General features: G+C 42.3%; 1 protein-coding gene across 4 annotated transcripts in view; it reads left to right on the plus strand.

Annotated features, from left to right (window-relative positions):
* zip (myosin heavy chain 10) overlaps window positions 1-18821 on the plus strand; it is a 103643-nt gene that overhangs the window by 46076 nt on the left and 38746 nt on the right. For 2 of the 4 annotated variants that reach the window (XM_055067834.2, XM_055067835.2), the window contains exons 3-7: window positions 7331-7358; window positions 8562-8670; window positions 9556-9576; window positions 14411-14437; window positions 18560-18652. In XM_055067834.2, coding sequence (XP_054923809.2) covers window positions 7331-7358; window positions 8562-8670; window positions 9556-9576; window positions 14411-14437; window positions 18560-18652 — 278 coding nt within the window. The remainder of the gene's footprint in view (window positions 1-7330; window positions 7359-8561; window positions 8671-9555; window positions 9577-14410; window positions 14438-18559; window positions 18653-18821) is intronic. The other 2 variants (XM_050173898.3, XM_050173900.3) reach the window with 2 other exon arrangements.

Consider the following 18821-nt stretch of genomic DNA (forward strand, 5'->3'; position numbering starts at 1 on the left):
GTGAATATATTCTTGTAACAGATACTGGTTGTAATGAAGGTATTTTTGTGTTGGATGAGCCTTGGGCATAACAAGGTTTGACAGTACATGTATTTAGTTACGATGGGGCATGGCTTTGTTTGCTCAATGAATTACACATTGTTTTGTTGTGCTTTGCAGTTTGTCTGAGTTAGTCGAGTGTTACAAGTTTACTGCATTAATAAGTATAGACTTTTCTCAGTATGCATGTCACAAGTTATCGATGCGTTTTGGGCAATGACACGAGCCATGGATGAACGAGAAGAAAGGGGGTTAACCATTTTTCTCATTCATTACATAATGAGAGTCTTGAATCCAGAGACATTGATGCCTTCAGTTAGCAAGTGTGAGTTTATTGACCCAAAAAGATCATATACTCGTGACGCCTGCGGCAGAAAGGATGTTCCACATCCGCCGCCAAGGTTTGGGAGTGGTGGTGCTGGCCAACACTCCCAGGGTTAGTTCTAGTAGTAACACATAAATACCCCAGAAAGTGGATGGAAGAACGGTGCTGTGGTAGCTCAATTGATAGACCATCGCACGCGTAATGCAAAGACGTGGGATCATTCCCCACCCGCGAAAGTTGTTTCTTCATCCACTTACAATTCCATTAATTTATAATTTCTTTATTTCACTTAGTAAGCACAAGTAATTTCCCCTGTGGCTGTGCTTTGGAGGACTGTACGTGCCAGAAGTTAGAGCCAGATACACGTCATAGCCACCACGTTTTAGACATCACCTATTTGAGATGACAGTGTTTGAAAGAAGTAACCATAACATTGTTTGAAGCCGAAAGGGATGAAGTTCAGACAAATCCGTATGGTTACTTGTCACTCCCATGCAGTGCGAAAGTGCTGTGCAGACAGTGGACATAAATGCTGGTGCCAGATTTTTCTCTAATAATTGAGTATGAGGTGCTGTGGAGTTATGCTCCCTCTTAAGCCTTCTCCGAAGCACATCACTGGTCAAGTTGCGGGAACTTGCGATTGTGTTGAAGTAACATGCTGCGATTTAGGTGGCATACACATCTGCGAGGAATTGCAGCCTATACAATTTAATCTTTATGCGCTTTATTAAAACTGCTGCCACTAAAAAAGAAGAGAGTGAGAGAGAAGCACTGTGGGAAAATTTTATGGCTCTTAATAGACCTTAAGTTTAGCAACCTGTATAAGTAAGTCCTATTAACTTGGGCCTGGTGACTTTTCTACGAGAGTTGCATCACGGTGCAGCATGACCTATAATTCCTAAGCTGTACACAGTTCGAGTGTTCATCTGACTAGGATGCGTTTTATGCATCCACGGAAAGCTACAAAAACAAACCATGGTTTTCCTTGTAGCATTCTTACTAGTTTAGTGAGCGCCAAGCATGTTCACTTGCAGGGCTAATTAACGCTGGTAATACGAGCAGTGTCATGACCAGCCTCCGTCAGTTGGCATATAAGGCGTTATTGTGCCTGCAGCAGGAGGCCTGCAGGAAAGCCTTCCTTATACAACCTTCCGTTCAGGAGGTCTGTGTGAAGTCCAGGAAGGAAGTTGACTTCCCGGATGGGCTTTTTTCTCTCTTCGTTGTTCCTGCTGCGGAGGCATCTTGATAAACTCTGTCGCAGCCCACATGTAATCTGGAAACTGGTCTTGCGTTGAGGTGCGAGCAGCGGTGGAAGGAAGTTGGAAAGGGCGCAGTCCTCGTGTCGCTCACCGCTGGAGGATGTGACAATGATCGCGTAGTAAGGCAGGGAGCGAGTGGGGTGGACTCGTTGCGCTCAGTGCGTGTGAGGCAGATACATTTTCCTGCAAGTACAGTAAATACGAAAAAAAAAGAAAAATGCAGTCATTGACTGCATGTGCAGTTTGTGTGAAGTTCACATGAAAAACCGGGTGTTTGTCATTGCACGTCTGCCAACTCTCCCGAATTTTTAGTAAAGTTTCCAGATTTTACCTTGTTCTACGATTTTATGAAAGTTGAGTGAAGTTTTACATAAACGGAATGCCGCTTACGAAAAAATTTTAAGTGAGTTGACAGATGAGGTGGTATGAGATGGCAAAAAAAAAAACATGCATGCAAGAAAGAAATGGGGATGGTACCTTGTGCTACCTTCTTGTGCCAGCATGAGATACTGAGGGGTACTTGCTTTGGTCAGGTTTATTGTCGCAAGTCTCTGAAACCGCTAGATTGACTACAGTGCAGTACTTGAAAGAGTCGCTGTGATCTGAAAACATTGTGTTACTTGTGAGTGTCAGCTGTTCCTAGTTGGCTACTGCTTGTGGGCTGCATCTAGAGGCGAACAATCGTTAATAAAGTGCATATATAGGCTGATCATTAAGTTTTTAAGAATGTCTTAAAACTGCCTGGTAGCATAATTCCTGTCCTTGAGCTGGATTACTTGAAGAAGCAAACATTACTAGCACACGAAATCAAAGCACATGTTCTTTGGTTTAACACAGAATCACTAATTAACTTTCTGATTAATTACTTTATGGCACGTATTGCAATTTACAAACTGTAGCCACTGGGTTTGCAGGATGTGTACACTTGAAATGAATTCCTAGGAACACGTCAGTTTCGACATATAATTTCCCATTGTGTGGGATGAAATACATGGGCATACCAATTACTTTTGTGCTTCAGTGCATAAAAGAGGGGCTTGTTAAAAATTGGAACAGTATATTTATGTTGAGGTAGGTGGCGCGTATCTCCAAAATGGCGTGTCATTATGAAAATATATTCCAAATAGATAAGCCTTGCAGACTTGCCGGCTACAATTCCTAAATTGCATTATGTGCTGTAAAGAAATTAATTACAAAGTTAATCAGTGAATTTTTAATCAGTTGAATATGTTTCGATTTTTTTGTTAAAGTAATGTCCGCCAATCTGAATAATCCAGCTTAAGGACAACTGCCTTGTCAGTGACAGGCAATTTTTAAATATTTCAGGAAACTTAAAAATTATACCCCATATATCCCACAGTGTGTGATCAGGACACGCACGCACGCACGCACGCACGCACGCACGCACGCACGCACGCACGCACGCACGCACGCACGCACGCACGCACGCGCACACACACACACACACACACACACACACACACACACACACACACACACACACACACACACACACACACACACACACACACACACACACACACACACACACACACACACACACACACACTTCATGATTTTTACAGATGTTAACATCAAGAGGTTGGCAGGCATGTCATTGTACCTTATAAGTATCTTGCAGACAACCTGCTTTTGTAGAGGTTTTTGCAGTAGACTTCATTCAACACACCTCTTGAAAGTTTTTTTTCTCGCACCTTTAGATGCGTTTGGCTTTAGTTGTCATGCACGGTATATGTCTTAGCCACTGTCGTACCGTCATGCTGACTTTTTAACGATGGCATAAGTATAAGCCCATCTCCCCCCCCCCTTTTTTTTTCATTTTTCTGCAAACTTCCAGTGTGTAATTTGGAAATACTCGGCAGACTGTAATCATAGTTATTGAATTACACCTCTTAAGAACTGATATGTTTCCTACGTGGGCCGTCCTTAGCAGTAAAATGTCTTGAGAGGCAGGAGTGTCTTTCTTTCTTCAGATTTAAGTTTTGGCGCCTTTCATGTACACGTACCTGAAGAGGCCATTGCCTACTTACTGTATTCGTATGGCGTTCTGCTCTGAGCAAATGACCAAATCCCGACCAGTGGAATTGCAGCCTATTGTAGCCACATCGCAGTTATAGACGGTTTCACACCTACGCTGCAGCATGTAATTTGTAGCATAAGTCCAGTGCCTAAGACCATTGCCTGTTTCTTTGAGAGAAGGCTTTGGCTGTGTTGCGCATCCACTTCATGTTTTTTGTAAGGCGTGTTCGCAATTCTCTACTGCACGTCGTTTGTGCCCGTGCTAGCTTTGTGCAATCATTTGGACGACTTGCCGTTTTGGTTGAGCAGTCACGTCAATGGGATGTGCGCGGTGCACGCTTCGGTGGCTTGTGGAATGCGTACCATCGGGGTAACCCGTGCATTGTGTGTCAAGCATTCATTGTCCTCACCGTCGTTCCTCTTGCTTTGGCGTCCCTTTGCGTGTGCACTGCTGCAGCGAACTGTAAAACAGCATTACAGTGTCCTTCTGGTTCTTATTCGCTTTTGCGTTTGTGTGCAAGACGTTAGAGTGGCACTAAAGAGGCTGTGCAACAAACGAAATGAAGAATCGTGGGTGTAACATGAAGAGACGGGAAGATGGTGGTATCGATTTGAGAATGAACAGGTGTGTCCGATATTCGAGTCAAGTTTAAGACGACTGAATGGGTCTTGCCAGGTTGTGTAATGTTTAGAGCAGGTAAACCAGTGGTTTACTAGAGTGGGCACCAATGGGGAAGGTGCATTTAGTTTAGGGTGGCAGAGGATGGGAAGATGTTAGGAAATTTGCAGGCACGCGCTCTAAGAAAAGTCTGCACCCTTCGGGGCTTCTCATTCCCAAACAGTAATTGTCAACTATCTTGTGTGCCTTTGTTTTCTTTAACGTAGTGTGCCTGATACTTCTAGGTCACAAATGGTATGCGAGTTATCAGCATAGCATGGCATTTGTGACAGTAAATTGGTGAGCACAGTTTTTTTTTTTTCTGGAAATGAAATGCAAGCTAGACAAATGACAATTATTGTTTGGGGACAAGATATTCCCTAAAAAGAATAAATTTCTTTAGAGTGTAGGATGGGGTAAGTGGAAATCACTGCAAGTCCTTAGTCCTCCAGTGAATATAAAATAGGCTACTGCTGCTTATGATGATGATAATAAAATAGAGATGTTAACCTGGATTTGTAAACTGTCACTTTTGAGAGCCGGAAGTTCCAGCCCTAGCATGAATGGAGTCTGGGTAGGTTATAAAAAAAAATGCAAAAATGAAAGGTGGGCTTGATGTTTCCACCCTAGTTCTTCGTGACACTGAGATTTGGGCAGTGTCTACTCGGCAACATGTCTATACTGGGTGTCCTACATAACTTTAGACAAACATATGCAAATGACATGAAGCTGGACAGAACCAAGGCAATATTGTTTGCCGTCAAGATGCTCAGATTTCCTTTTGCATTCTGCCTAACTACATAATTAGTCTTAATTAATTAATCAACTTTTCAAATATTTTTATTTGATGAAAAGTGGTAGCGAGAAAATTGTAAAGCAACATGTAAAATTCCCAATACAGCTTTCTGTTGCTCAATACAGGCTACATTAGTGTTTTTTCCAAGCGTGAAAGAAGCCTGTGAATAGTACATGCAAAGGGCTTTGAGCAGCCAGTCATGCAGTAACTTGCTTATTTATCAATAGTTTATAGATAAACAAGCATTACATTGCAATCCACAGGGGGGAAATAAAAACTCGGAACTAATGCATTCTGAGAACTTTTTCTGAATGAAAGTGACAAAAATGTGCAGAAATGCTTCGAAACCTCTGAAGCAGTGCTCAGATGTTGCTCTTTAAAGGAAAGCATCGTCCCTAATTGTGTCCTACCCTTTTCCATTACATTTGTCTCGAAAACAATATCTCACCACACTAAACTAGCTTGATCTTCCTCATTGTCATCATAGAAATTTCGCGGAGTGCTGTAATTCGGATTGCTTTCTTTCCCCATTAACACACTAGTGTGCATGATGCACACGCCCCCCATGCATTGCACTGAAGAATCTGCATGCTTACAAACTTTACCTGAAATGTCGTGAATTCTTTTTTAGCTTTTAAACCTAAGTGCACTCAGCTATATGCAACATAGCTGAGACGAATGAGGTTGTGCATCTTTTAAAGTGTTGCTTATTTTTAGTTCTCATCTCTTTGTGCAAAATAAAGCCTTCGTCAAAAAAGCATGGTCCCTAAATGTAGAATTCCCTGTGGTGTTTAAGATAGGCGTATACTATTTTGCTTCCGCAGCATGCCCTGTAGTTTATTGCAGCCAGTATTTTGACGACAGATATTGGTGGCGGTGCAAATATAATATGAACCAAACTGGCTGGGCAGTTATACCTTATACTTATACTTATACTTGGGTAGCCCAGTGAGTAATGGCACTGCACGGCCGATTTCGAGATCGTCCTTTTAATCCCGGTAATGGCGGCTGCATTTCGATAGGGGCGAAATGCAGAAACACCCACACACTTAGATTTAAGTGCGTGTTAAAGGATCCCAGGTGGTCAAAATTAACCTGGAGTCTGCCACTGCAGCTTGCTTCACAATGAGATTGTGGTCTTCTGCGTAAAACCGTAGAGTTTCATTTTAATTTAACTCACAAACCTGAGAACTGTTTAGACACATTATTCATGACACCACATGAATAGAATGTTGGCATTATGACTGCAAAACTACATGAACAACCGTTTACCACACGTGTATTGTGCATTATTCTTCTCAGCACTAAACGATTCATTTTTATGAAGTGCAGGAGGTAGACCGTGTTTAAGATGAACTTTCTCAAGCAACACTTACGAGTAAGTTGCAGCAGCTGTAGTGGCTTTCTTCTAAGCAGAACTTCTAATTTATGGGGTTCAGTAATCCGAAAAGCATAAGCGCTGTTGCGTACATCGCAGTGGAGGGGCTGGGGGAGAATTTCGACCACTTACTTACTGTTAACGTGTACCCAAAGCTTGATATGTGCGCATTTTTGCATTGTGCCTTCATTGGAATGCAGCCATCGTGGATAGCGGCGGCCATGCCCTCGGCTGCAGAATGCCACGTGCAGTGAACCACTGCATTGGCCAAAAGCATTGGTCATTGGTCATTCAATCTTATCTGCAAGGGTGTTCACTATGCAAGCTTTTGTGCTTCGTTTCCAAAGCAGGACAATGGTCCCGAAAGGAACAGTCCCCAATGAATAGGGTATTAATTAGCTCTAATATATGAAGAATATGAGGGATCATGGCGAAGAAATCACATAGAGACGGGGCACTGGTCACAGTGCTATCTTGCAGTAGTTAGCACTGTTCACTGCGCCCTTAGGCTATGTCCTCTGTTTGGGCTTTTCTATTTTCCATAAGTTACCAACTAGTAGTTTGCATGTGTATGCTGCTTTTGTAAGAAATGTGAAGTTCGGTACAATGGAGCTTCATTTAGGGATGTCATTAAGCCTTCTTGCAAGTGAACTGCTTAAGAAAATAAATTTTTCCTTTTTCTTGAAAAAGCCCTTGGATTTCATTGTATGTTTTCGCCGCATAGATTATAAAAAATGTGGAAGAAAATTTAATTATTGTGGTCACCATTGGAAATGTGTTGTGATGTGTCATCAAAGCGCTATGATAATTACAATGTACATTTCTTTCTGTGCAGATCGAGAGGACCAGTCAATCCTATGCACGTGAGTCTGAATGCATTTTTCTTAACATTGCTGTGTGTGGTTGCATGTGTGTGTGTGTGTGGTTGCATGCATGTGTGTGTGTGTGTGTGTGTGCAGGTGCACATGTGTGTGTAGGTGCATGTCTGTTGTGGGTGCATGTGCATGTGCGTGCAGGTGCAGTCATGTGCATTAGGTGCATGTGTGCACGCATGTGTGTTGCGTGTGGGTACATGTGTATTGTGCATGTGTTGCACATATGTGCATTTGGGTGCATGTGTGTTGTGGGTGTGGGTGTGTGCGTGCATGTGTGTGTGTCATAAGTCGGCAAACTCACCCATCAGTCAAGTCACAGTGACCCATGGGTCTGAGTAAGCCCAGCTTAGTAGAATTTTAGTGAGTCTGAATCTGAGTGAGTACAGCTGGATATAATTTTGGTGAGTCTTAGTCTGAGCAAGACTTAAGCAAAAATTAATTTTGTGAGCGAGTCTGAGGGAGTTCTAATTATTTTGCCGACCTATGGTGTGTGTGCACATCTTTTCTTTTTTCTCTTTTTCACATAACTTGAGGCTTGTTTGTGAGCTTGTGATGACCTCTTGTAAAAGGTCATGTATGTTTAAGGCTCCACTCTTGTCATACATGGAAGGTATGAAACTTACTTATCATTGACAGCAAAACGGTTTCTAAAATTTTTTTATACGTTGCTGAGGAAATTAAGTGAACCTTGCAAAATTGTAAAGCAAGCTGTTAAGAAAAAGACTAGGGGTGTGGGAATATTTGAAAAATTCACAATGGCGCGCTGACCAGTATTCTTTAGCCTGCATGGAATGTTGTGTACGTAGGGTAGAATGTCTACTTCGCTCTTTACAGAGATACCACACTTTTCAGGCTTGTCCCCTCATTTGACAACATTTAGCAACTTTTCAGCCTCCACAGAAAGCAAGTGGTTTGCGTAGCCAGCGTCTACCAGACGCTGGCTACACACTTGTTGTGCGAAGCTGCAATGTGTATTGGGGGGGCGGGAAGGAAGGACCTCTTAAAGGTAATTCATGGTGCAAAACACCACCATGAATACTTGATACAGCAATGGCACCATCTACCGCGACCATTTGAACTAGACAAAGAGGTGCCTTTTTTTCGCTCTGCCATCACAGCAGACGGCACATTTCTGATGTAATAATAGCGCTCAGTAGTACTGGAGCTGAGCTCTGCTTGTTCTGTCTTCAGGGGCGAGTCCGGCGCTGGCAAGACTGAGAACACGAAGAAAGTCATCCAGTACCTGGCATACGTTGCGTCTTCCAAGCCGCGGTCATCGACGTCATCCGCCATCCACTCGGTGAGGCTGTTATGCAACTCTGTTGGTACTAGAAGGCTCTAGTATTGGAGAGATCTTTTTTTAAGCCCTTCCTACATTTCTTTCTGGATGTCTGGCTGAAAATTTGTAAAGGCTGCTACTACAAATTACTGTCTTGGAGGAAGGGTGTGGCACTAAGTGTGACACCTTAATTGCACGGAGTTTGTGTCAATCTTCAACAGGCACTGCACGAGTACCTGTGAATAACTTCTGCTGACAATATTGTCAGTTTCTTGTACTCATTTGAATAATTTGACTGAGAATGAGTTGTCAATTTTTTTTTCTCTCTCGTCTATTTGTCCCCCAAGAAAGCATAAAATTTGTAATTGGGCACATGTGACAGATATTTGCAGGCTGGTGCCTAGTCAAAGTGCACTGTAATGGACATGTGAGACCTAGCCGAATGGCAATGTTAAGATGTCAATATCTCGGATACTGTGGTCTGTGGAGGTTTACTAGTCATTTAGTCGATTCAAACTTTCAATTTTGCAATAGCTGCTCTTCAGTCGTTCTGCATTTTAAATGCCGCGCTTTCACTCTGTTCATCCTTAGCACTGTAGTAGTTCTTACTAGATGCCAGAGAAAAAGAAAATTCAGGAAATGCATAGAAATCCCTGTATACTATCAACTGGGAAAACCTTGTTTACTGTGTTAAGTTTAGCTCTCGCGTTGTACGAAATACAAGGTTTCTCTTTTTCTGCCGAGCGGATTTGGTAGGTATCGATACTGTCTAAATGTGCTTCCGGTACCATGCTACAAATGCTGGTGAAAAGTAGTACCGGGTGTTTGTCTTACTTGTGCGCAAGATCGTAGCGTTGCGAGTGCCTCGACTACAGTGTTGACCATGTGTGTTCACACGCTCTCAAGGAGTCCGGCACCGTGCCTCACGTAAGTCTTGTGACTTGGCTGGTGGCGGCTGGTGGTGTGGTTGTGTGTGGTGAATGGTGTGCTGCTGTGCACGACTGTGGTGGTGCCTGGTGCATGGCGGAGTGCATCCCGGAGTTATTGCGAAACGTCACCAGTTCCCTTTCCCTGCGGTTCTTGGCTTGGGTAGCATGCCTGCCCTCTTCATGGGTTCCTGTTCACTCTGGTACTCTAGGTTTGAAAAAGAAATGAAAGACTTCTAGTCATTCAGTGCCTTGGAGCAGAGACGTCCCCCCCTCCCCCGTCATTTCTTAAGATGCGATGGCATTATGCAGGGCACAATGACCTTTATTCTTGGATTCGATACGAAATAAAGAAGGCTGACTACAGAGGCATTGTACTCAAAAGTGTGAGCAGGCCGATCGTAACAATGCTAGTGCACTACAGTCACCCAGCTTTATTCATTCATTCGTTCATTCATTCATTCATTCATTCATTCATTCATTCATTCATTCATTCATTCATTCATTCAATCAATCAATCAATTAATCAATTAATCAATCAATCCATCAAAAAAACACTTTATTCCATCCACAAATCTGTTCTTTTGTGGAAGACGAGGGCTCGAAAGAAAGTGGATCTATCCACTTGAGAAGCTTGGAGCCCCCGTTTACATGGCATACAGTGAGAGCGTGGAAATACAAAAATGTGTGTACATGTTGAACAATGATAATTCCCTAAGGCATTCATGACAATAAATTCATCGATGCTTTATACAATTGTAACACAGCAAAAAAATAATTCGGAAATCTGGAATAAAATTGTACATAATATGTAGCGTTCACATAAAAGAAATGGATCAATCTTTCACAACAAAATATGCCTTCATTGCACGGCTCCCACTTGTTTCTAATATTAAGTAATAGTAAGAGGATGTGAGCATTTCCTGTTTTGTTTATGAGATGGCTTCAGTCTCCTTAAAACATGGTGCGAGGCCTCAAACCCCTTCAGTGTGCAACAAATCGTTAATTATTCAACCCTCTCATGAAATTATTGCAATTCAGTCCATCCAACGTTACGCATCATGGTTGGAGAAAACTTTGGTTTGCTTGAGATTGGAATCGTAAGGTTCCGTCACGCGATAATGTGATCTTACATTGAGCTCGCCCGGAACATGAGTGAACAAACTTGCAGCACATGCCATTGTTCGGGTAGCAAATTCTTTAATTCAAAATTTGGCTCAAGAGGCGTCATCGAGATGAAGTTATGCAAAAGATGTATTGATAGAGAAACAAAAGCGTTTAGTACAGTTTATGCTCAACTTGCTTTTACCAGACTTGACATTACATACATGCGTCTAACTTGTTAACAGAAATTTCACTTTTGCAGAACTAATTCTCTCTTGGTTGTGTTCATTATTAAGAGGAAATGGGAATCTGCTGCTTGTTCTAAGCTGAGAGCTCATCACTGATTGGCTAATTTAAGTCAACTTCCAACCTTTTTTTTTTGCTTCCTGCAACTTAAAAGCCCAAGCACCCGCTTCAAACTTTTGTAGACTGATGTGGGAACCAGGGTACGGGAGCACCAATTGTCGGGTCACTTTTTTTCATTCTAAAAGTTTGCTTGATGGCAGCCACGAGCCAAAGCCTGGACCTGTGTACAAGTTTCTTGCAAGGAAGTGATCTATCTTGCCACTAAGATGTGCAATAGCCTCTCAACTCTCAGAACGAGGAACCGAGCATTCCCAGAGCCATACCTCTTGCGTACCTGTCATAAAACTGGAGCCACCCTCCACTGTTGTTTGAGTGACCTGCCTCAAGTAGCTGATAACTGCCACTCCAGCGTTGTGTGGCATTTCCCCCCACAGTGGCAACATTCATTGAGTCAACTTGTCTTTCTTTCTTTCCTTTTTGCACACACACAAAAAAGGAAACCTTGTCTGCAGAGTACATAGAGGAGGCACTGAACAATGTGTTTGCGCTTAAAAGGCGTGGGAAAGTGAGCAAGTTAGTCCAGTGGCATTATGTCATTTAGGGAAAAATAAGAAGCAGCATTAAAAGGGACGCTAAAAATATAAAATGAATTTGAGCTGCATTGGTATATTAAGCTTCTGCAATACCAAAAAAAACTACACTTGCCACGAGAGGATGCTTGATAAGCCAGAAAAAAAAAAGAAAAATTAAATATGGGTTGTGACACCACCTTCAAGGTCCTGCATCAGCTCTTCGTGACGTTATGGATTTTGACAGCGTCGGCTCAGCACTAGTTAATTTTTCTTTTTTAATCAGTAAAGGTGGATTGCATTGTATTCTAAAACAGCCAAAGACTAAACTTCTCAGGTTATGGTAGATTTTGCTGTGCTACAGCAGCCGAAGTACGAGAAAATACTTGTGAAATGCGTGACATTTCACAGAGATGCCAGCGCTGTGGTTTCTGTGCAAAATAAAAAAAAATAACTGCAAGTTGGGCCTTTATATTTTTTTGTAATAACAAAGCTTTTACCACAAGATTAACGAATATAGTTATAGAGCATTATTTGTCAGTTTAAACGGACTTTCTGTTCTTTAGCGTCCTTTTAAACACCTGCACGTGAGACATAGAAAAGATCACAGCCATTGAACTCGCAACTAAGATGTTCAAGAACAACCTCTACATATAAACTAACTGCTGCAATACTTTCACTTTTAATGCTTACACTGCAGAAAGTAGAAAAGTCACTGCAACAAGTGCAAATAACAGTATCCTCATACTGATTATTCGCAGCTTATATGTGAACAAGTATGCATTGTGAATCACTGGTGCCTACTGCCATTTTTGTTCAACAATAAAAAAAAGTGATCAAAAAAGACTTTGACACTACTCCCCTGGAACCACATTTGCTCATGGTTCATTCCTAGAGTTAATGGTATGTGTATATTTAGTACGTAAGCGCATAGTGTTGCTCAATCCAAAATTTATGTCATTCTCAGAGTGCACAAAGCTTTTTCTTGTCTCCTCATTTATTCAGACAAGATGCAGGGGTATCTTGCACACCTATTCTTATCAAAACCACTGCGTCCAATGGGGAAGCCCGCTCTTGGGGCTTTTTCTTTTCTCTTGATTTTTGAATGTGCTGGTGAGACTACTCCGGTTATTGGGTGTTTTGGTGGACTGAATTTAAATAGGTACCTACTTTTCTTTTAAATCACGGGGTTCTTGTGGCATTGAAAATTATTTCACATTTGCAGTTTGAAGGGCACTTGGCTGGCAAAACTGAAGACTGTGTGAAAGATAGTTGGTATATTAGAACAAACGGTAATTTTTTGAACATGCAATTTTGCAAAAGTGAAAGCTTTAGGCCAAGTTTGACTGAATGTGTATTGCAACAAACTTTTGGGAGTAATATTTCTCTCTCACACTTAAAAAATGATTAATTTTAAAATATTTTTTTATAGTCAATAGGCCCCCATAGTTAGTTAACAGTGTTGTCAGTCGCAAGAGATACGGCATCTTTGAAATTCAGGAGTCATAACATTTATGGCTATTAGAAGAAAAAAAAAGCATAAAGCTACATGATGTGTGAAAAAATGAACACATGTATATATTAAATGGTAATATGTTTCATTTGTGTATCTAATGTTGAAGGAAATCGCAAAAAGAGTGAGGGTTTTCCCCAAATAATGCAATGGCCCTGTATGTGTGTGTCACAGGTAGTTTCCATATGCATGTCACTCGCGGTGGCAAGCTTGTTTGCACTGGTACCTGTCTGGAATTTTCTGGGTTGTTTCAGCATGACTCAGTGTCTGCGTAAGGCTGTGGCATTGTGTGTCTTGCCTGCTGGAAACTTTACGAATGTCTAGGCTGCTGAGAGCTGAGTAACTTAAATATCACAGCTATGCCGAGGTAACAGCACACAACTCGTAAGAGAAGCAACTCATAACACCGGGCGAGGCTAGTCTTTACTAGTCATTACTGGATTACATATTCCTTTGTAACTGCTCGTCGTATTCAAAGGTATTCTGACAAATTGAAAATGCGCACTTCTATTCTGCAAGAAGTAAATAAAGGGTTAGTGAAAGCACACTGACTGGACTTTGAATGTGCCAAGCAAGCACTTGTTAATGATAATGCTCTACAAGAAGTAAATAAAGTGCTAGGGAAAGTAGACTGACTGCACTTTGAACGTACCACGCAAGCACTTGCTAATGATGATGCTCCACTTCCACGTTGGTTCTTGTTCCATGTAAGCGTGACACTTGTTTTCTTGACGAAAGTGGCAACTGTAGACATGCAGCAGCTGCAGCTGAGTTTCATCCATGAAGTGCTTACATACTTCTTTTATCTAGTGACAGTGTTTAAACTTGACGAAGTTGTTGAATGGTAAAGTCAAGTATAGCATAACGGAAGCCACAGAATCGCAGCTTGTTGCTTCGAGCGTCTAGGGAGCATCAAATGAAACTGATGAAACTGTTGCTATTTGTAATAGATCCGTAATCCTTCATCTACAATCAATTGGACGCCGCATGTTGCTGTGGTTCGTTGAGAGCCAGGGTCTCGAACTAAATCTCGCTATGAGCAGAAAACCGTAGCAGTGGCGTTTGCTTGAAAGTTGAACGCAGTGCATCATTGCACGCTGTTCTTGTTATTGTCTGTGTATGTAGAGACAGTTGCCTGCGCTCATTGTTGCTATAGAGAAAGGAAGCTCGTGCATTGCATTGGAAGAGTCACTTTCTTCGGTTTTGGCGCTTATATGCATCGGTGTGCTGTTTGGGGAATCTAACCTTTCTTGACATGGCATGCCCTCAGCCCAAAACGCCCCTGTTGTAATCCTCTCCTCTGTCCTTGCTAACCACGTCTCTCTTGCTCGTCTCTTCCGCAGAACTATCAACCACCAGTGTTCAACATGGTAAGTTGCGCGGTTGATGGCGCATTTTGTATTTTTGCACACACGTCTTCCGCTTGTGCCTTTTAGAACGTGGTGCTGCCAGTATGTCTAGTAATATCAGAATGGCATTCTTTTTTTTTTAATGTTTGATTACATTGTTGGTCACGTTCACTACGACTGCAGTTGGAAAGTGTCAAACCCTCCGTGGAAGCTTGTGACTTTCTCATTCAGCTTATTGGTATTCTGCAGAATTCCCTGAAGCCATGACTTCACTGAAGCAGTGAATTGACTTGCACAAAGAATTGACTGGTGGCAATTTTCAGTGACTGAGAAAGAGGTGAACTGCTAGTCGCAAGCATCACTTTGCCAGTTTAAGATTAAATTGGCTCTTGTTAGATTTTTTTGGTGCCCATTCTCTTTAATGCATTGCCTTCTCCACATTCCCTATTTAAATGCTAGAAATCGCCGTCACGTGGCCGAAGTGTTGCCTCCAGACCCTGTTCAAAAGAAGCATGTGAAGGCAGCACAGTAAAAGGTTTGGCTTACTGCCCGTGAGTTTGGTAGAGGAGCTACCCATTGTCATAGATGCTCGGTAGAAATTGTATAATGCTGGGAAATGCATAGAAAAAAGGAAACACATTCCCGTGTATGTGCCAAATTGAGTAACTCGCGCTTAAATGCAGCAAAGCTGTATGAGGGAGTTCTCGCAGTCTTCTAAAGTCCTAGGGGTCTCGTTTACTACCGCCTATAGTTTACCCAAGACTGAATAAATGCTTCACTATATCCAATGCAATTGCTTTGTTGTACCATGCTATTGTAAACTTTATTTCACCTTCTACTCTGTTTCGTGCGTTGCTACGAAGGCTGAACAGACTTCCAGAACTCACAATTTGCATTCACAACAACAACAACAAAAAAAAAGGTGCATCATGTAATTCGATGTTGTATTCTCATGCTTTACGTAGCTAAATATGACATGGAATTTATTACGAGAGAGGCGTGGTAGATCTGAACCTATTGACCACCGAACAAGCAGATTGTGACGCGTTTCTGCGACCAGCTGCCACAACAGACCGTTTGCGGCGCTCGTGACCCAAACACGGTACCCAAATTTGAACAAATGGGGACAAGTAATGCGTGATTTGACGTAACCTGATAGGGACAATTCGCAGTTGTAACATACGAAATATTTATTCAGTAGAAAGTGTCGCAGTCAAATGTAGCTTCACTGCAAAACGTGCCGAGTAGGACTGCTACAACCGAACTGCTTGCGCAGCATTGCCTGCCAAGCATGAAATCGAGTACATAGTACTGCTGTACCCTCTGATATATCCTACGCATGTTTCTGCACACTGTACTGGCTCTACAGTGTCAGCTCTGCCCTGTACAAACGTGTCTGTGCCTCCTCAGTAGCAACCACGCTGGTGCATGCAAACCGTTGTAGAACTCCATGGTACAGCTTCGCTGTAAAATAACACAGAGAAAGCTGAACGGGTGAACTAGAGCAAGATGTTTTGCTCTGGTACTGCCGTTGCAGCGCCTCCACGTTTTTTGCAGCTACCTTGGCTTTGTGTGTTGCTTCCATTTTGGAGGCTTTTATTGTCGCTGTTTTTCTCTTTGTCGCCTTGCGAACACGAGGACTGTCTGGCGGTGGGTATACATACTTACAGCTTGCTGTCTGTGTTTCAAGCTCCACTGTCTGAAGGCCTTTTGAAGAAACAAAAAAGGCTGGCATGGTGTGCGACGTTCGTTTTGACGTCCTTGTATACTTTTTTATGTGTGTGTATGTGTGTGGGTGGTGCCTGTCACAGAGTTGGCATGGTTGTCAGTTGTCACTGTGCTGTGCTTGTATGTCCAAGTACTATTTTTTTTTAAATTGTCGCTGTGGCAGTATCGTACGACTGCTGTAAAGTAGGTAGACCTGAATGAGCTCCTGCTACCTGTACGTTTTTCTCAGCCAGCAGGTGCGCATTCCATTTTGTTTGTGGATTGTGTGAGCATAAACCAGGACAAGCACTTTTTGAAACCAGTTTGAAAACATTACCAAGTTAAAATTCCCTTGCAAGCTTAGCAAGGTGCAATTTGGAGCTGGTTGGTATTCCATTATACTAAAGAAATTTCAGCACACGACAAAAAATATAGATGCTGAAAATGCAACTTCAAACTGACTGAGTCTACCATTTAAGGGTGCACTCGTATAGTATTTGGCCACCAATTATAGTCGAATTATAGCACGAGGTCACGCACACTATACATTAATGCAAAGATATTAGTCCCTTGTTCATATGCATACTATCAGCCGTTTTTCTTTTCTCTCTAAATGTGTTTCAGGTTTGTTGGCTTTACGCTGGCTAGGTGTTCCCTTTAACAGTTGAGTGCACTGTACGTGCTGCTCAAATTGACGCAGTATCAAAAAGAAACAACAGACAAAACGAACAGAAGGTGACAAACATGTCAAAAGCGAAAAAAAAGATATTGTATCTGATAGTTATGGCATTGCAATGTTAAGAGACAAGGAGATCGTGGTGTGGACTAGAGAGCAATTGGTGGTGGCAGCCACTATTCTAGTTAAGGTCACAAGGAAAAAATTGAGCTGTGCAGGCCATGTAATGCATACAATAGATAACCGTTGGTCTTTAGAGCTGCAGAATTGGTGCCAAGGGAAGGGAATTGCAGTCGAGGACAGTGGAGAATTGGGGGTGGTGATGAAATTTCCAGGCATAGGATAGTCGGCTGACACAAAGAAAGATCACTGCGAGAGGTCCTGCAGTGGACATAAAATAGCCGTTGATGGGAATAGAATGTGCTCTGTAATAAATATCTACTGAAAGTTAGTGTTTGTCTTGTCCTTCTGTGTGTCTGTTTTTCTCTCCTCTCTTTATTTTGCACTACAAGTTTGGTAATGTCTTGCAAGAAGGAAAATGCATGAATTATGCAATAAAGTTGACGTAAAACACTGTAGCACCTTCTTTTTTATTTGTTTGAGGTTCTTAAGCACCTTGGGCTCTTGATGGCTTAAATTGACATTAACAGAAACGAATGGCTTGGCTTTTAGAGCCCGCGTGACCTGACATAATATATTGCAAGCTGCTCCAGACATAACAGGCTCAGCCACTTTTTATGCAGTGCCTCCGTACTCGTTTGCTACTGGGCTACTGTTAACGTAGTGCACATCCGGTGTTGCTTTTGCGTTCCACTGGTATATGTGATTGTATAAAGTTGTTAGTGGCGGATCACTTGACGGTTTTTCTGAGAGCACATCCGTTGCCTGCTGCCTGCTCCTTGTAAACAGTTTGTGCGGCAGGATAAACAGTTTATATGGAGTGTGCAGCTGCAACGGTAGTGCTTCCGTTCTAAGCGAGGACTTGCACAGACAAGCTTAGGTGAGCTGCAGTCTTGTTGACAAGATGTTAAGGGATGTGAGCAGGACGTCTACATAATTGGTGGTTTGGCTTTAGTCGCTTACCGATTCCGTTTCCGCTTATCACATTTCCTGCTTGTGGACACTGTGTGTTTTGTGCCCGGAGGCCGTTTTCTCGTTTGGCAAGCTTGTGAAGTCTTTATCCGCGTGTTTGCTTTTGTTAATTTATTGCATTTCATAAAATTTATTTCTGCAAAGTTAGTGTGGGGTTATCTCTTAATCTCTTAGGTTATTTCACATGTCGTACTGCATATCTTGTATTTTTATAGAGTTCGTGTGCACAGGTGACACTTGTAGGCCTTGTCAAGTTCAGGCATGATATACATCGCTTGGTAGAATACCGTGCGCAGGGTTATTGTTCTTTCAGCAAATCTGTCCAGTGTCTGGCATTCTCTTTTCTAATACTGTACTGCCAACTCGTACTAATATATTTAGTAACTGCAGTCCTTTCTCGGGCCTATGTTTTTAATCTTTGGATCTTAGTTTCTATTTGTTGCATTTGTTCTTTCATCTTTTGTGCTCAGTGTGCTTGTGAAGTGTTATCTGTCTTTCTGCCTGTGGTATGTGGTGCATTTGGTAAATGAGCAGGTGCTGATGATTGTTGGGTCCTTGCACTGTCTCAGCTTGGGAAATGTATTCCCGCTGTGCTGCTTGTCATACCGGAGGCACGTCACTGCTCCTGTCATTAGGGTGATCTTTTTGCGTCCTCTTCAATCTTGCAGGGCGAACTCGAGCAGCAGCTGCTTCAAGCAAACCCGATCCTCGAGGCCTTCGGAAATGCCAAGACAGTCAAGAATGACAACTCTTCCAGATTCGTGAGTGCTTTCCTGTTCCCTAATTTTTGTTGTTGTTGTTGTTGCTTCTATTGACGTTTAGAATGTGGGCTACAAAGGGGAAAAAGATTGACAGAAATTGACTGTTAATTTGTTCTGCTTTATAGTTTGCATCCTCAACTTCGATAAAAGCATGAACCGACTAGCCCAG

This window comes from Dermacentor andersoni, chromosome 8, assembly GCF_023375885.2.
Source record: "Dermacentor andersoni chromosome 8, qqDerAnde1_hic_scaffold, whole genome shotgun sequence".
NCBI classification, from domain to species: Eukaryota; Metazoa; Arthropoda; class Arachnida; order Ixodida; family Ixodidae; genus Dermacentor; species Dermacentor andersoni.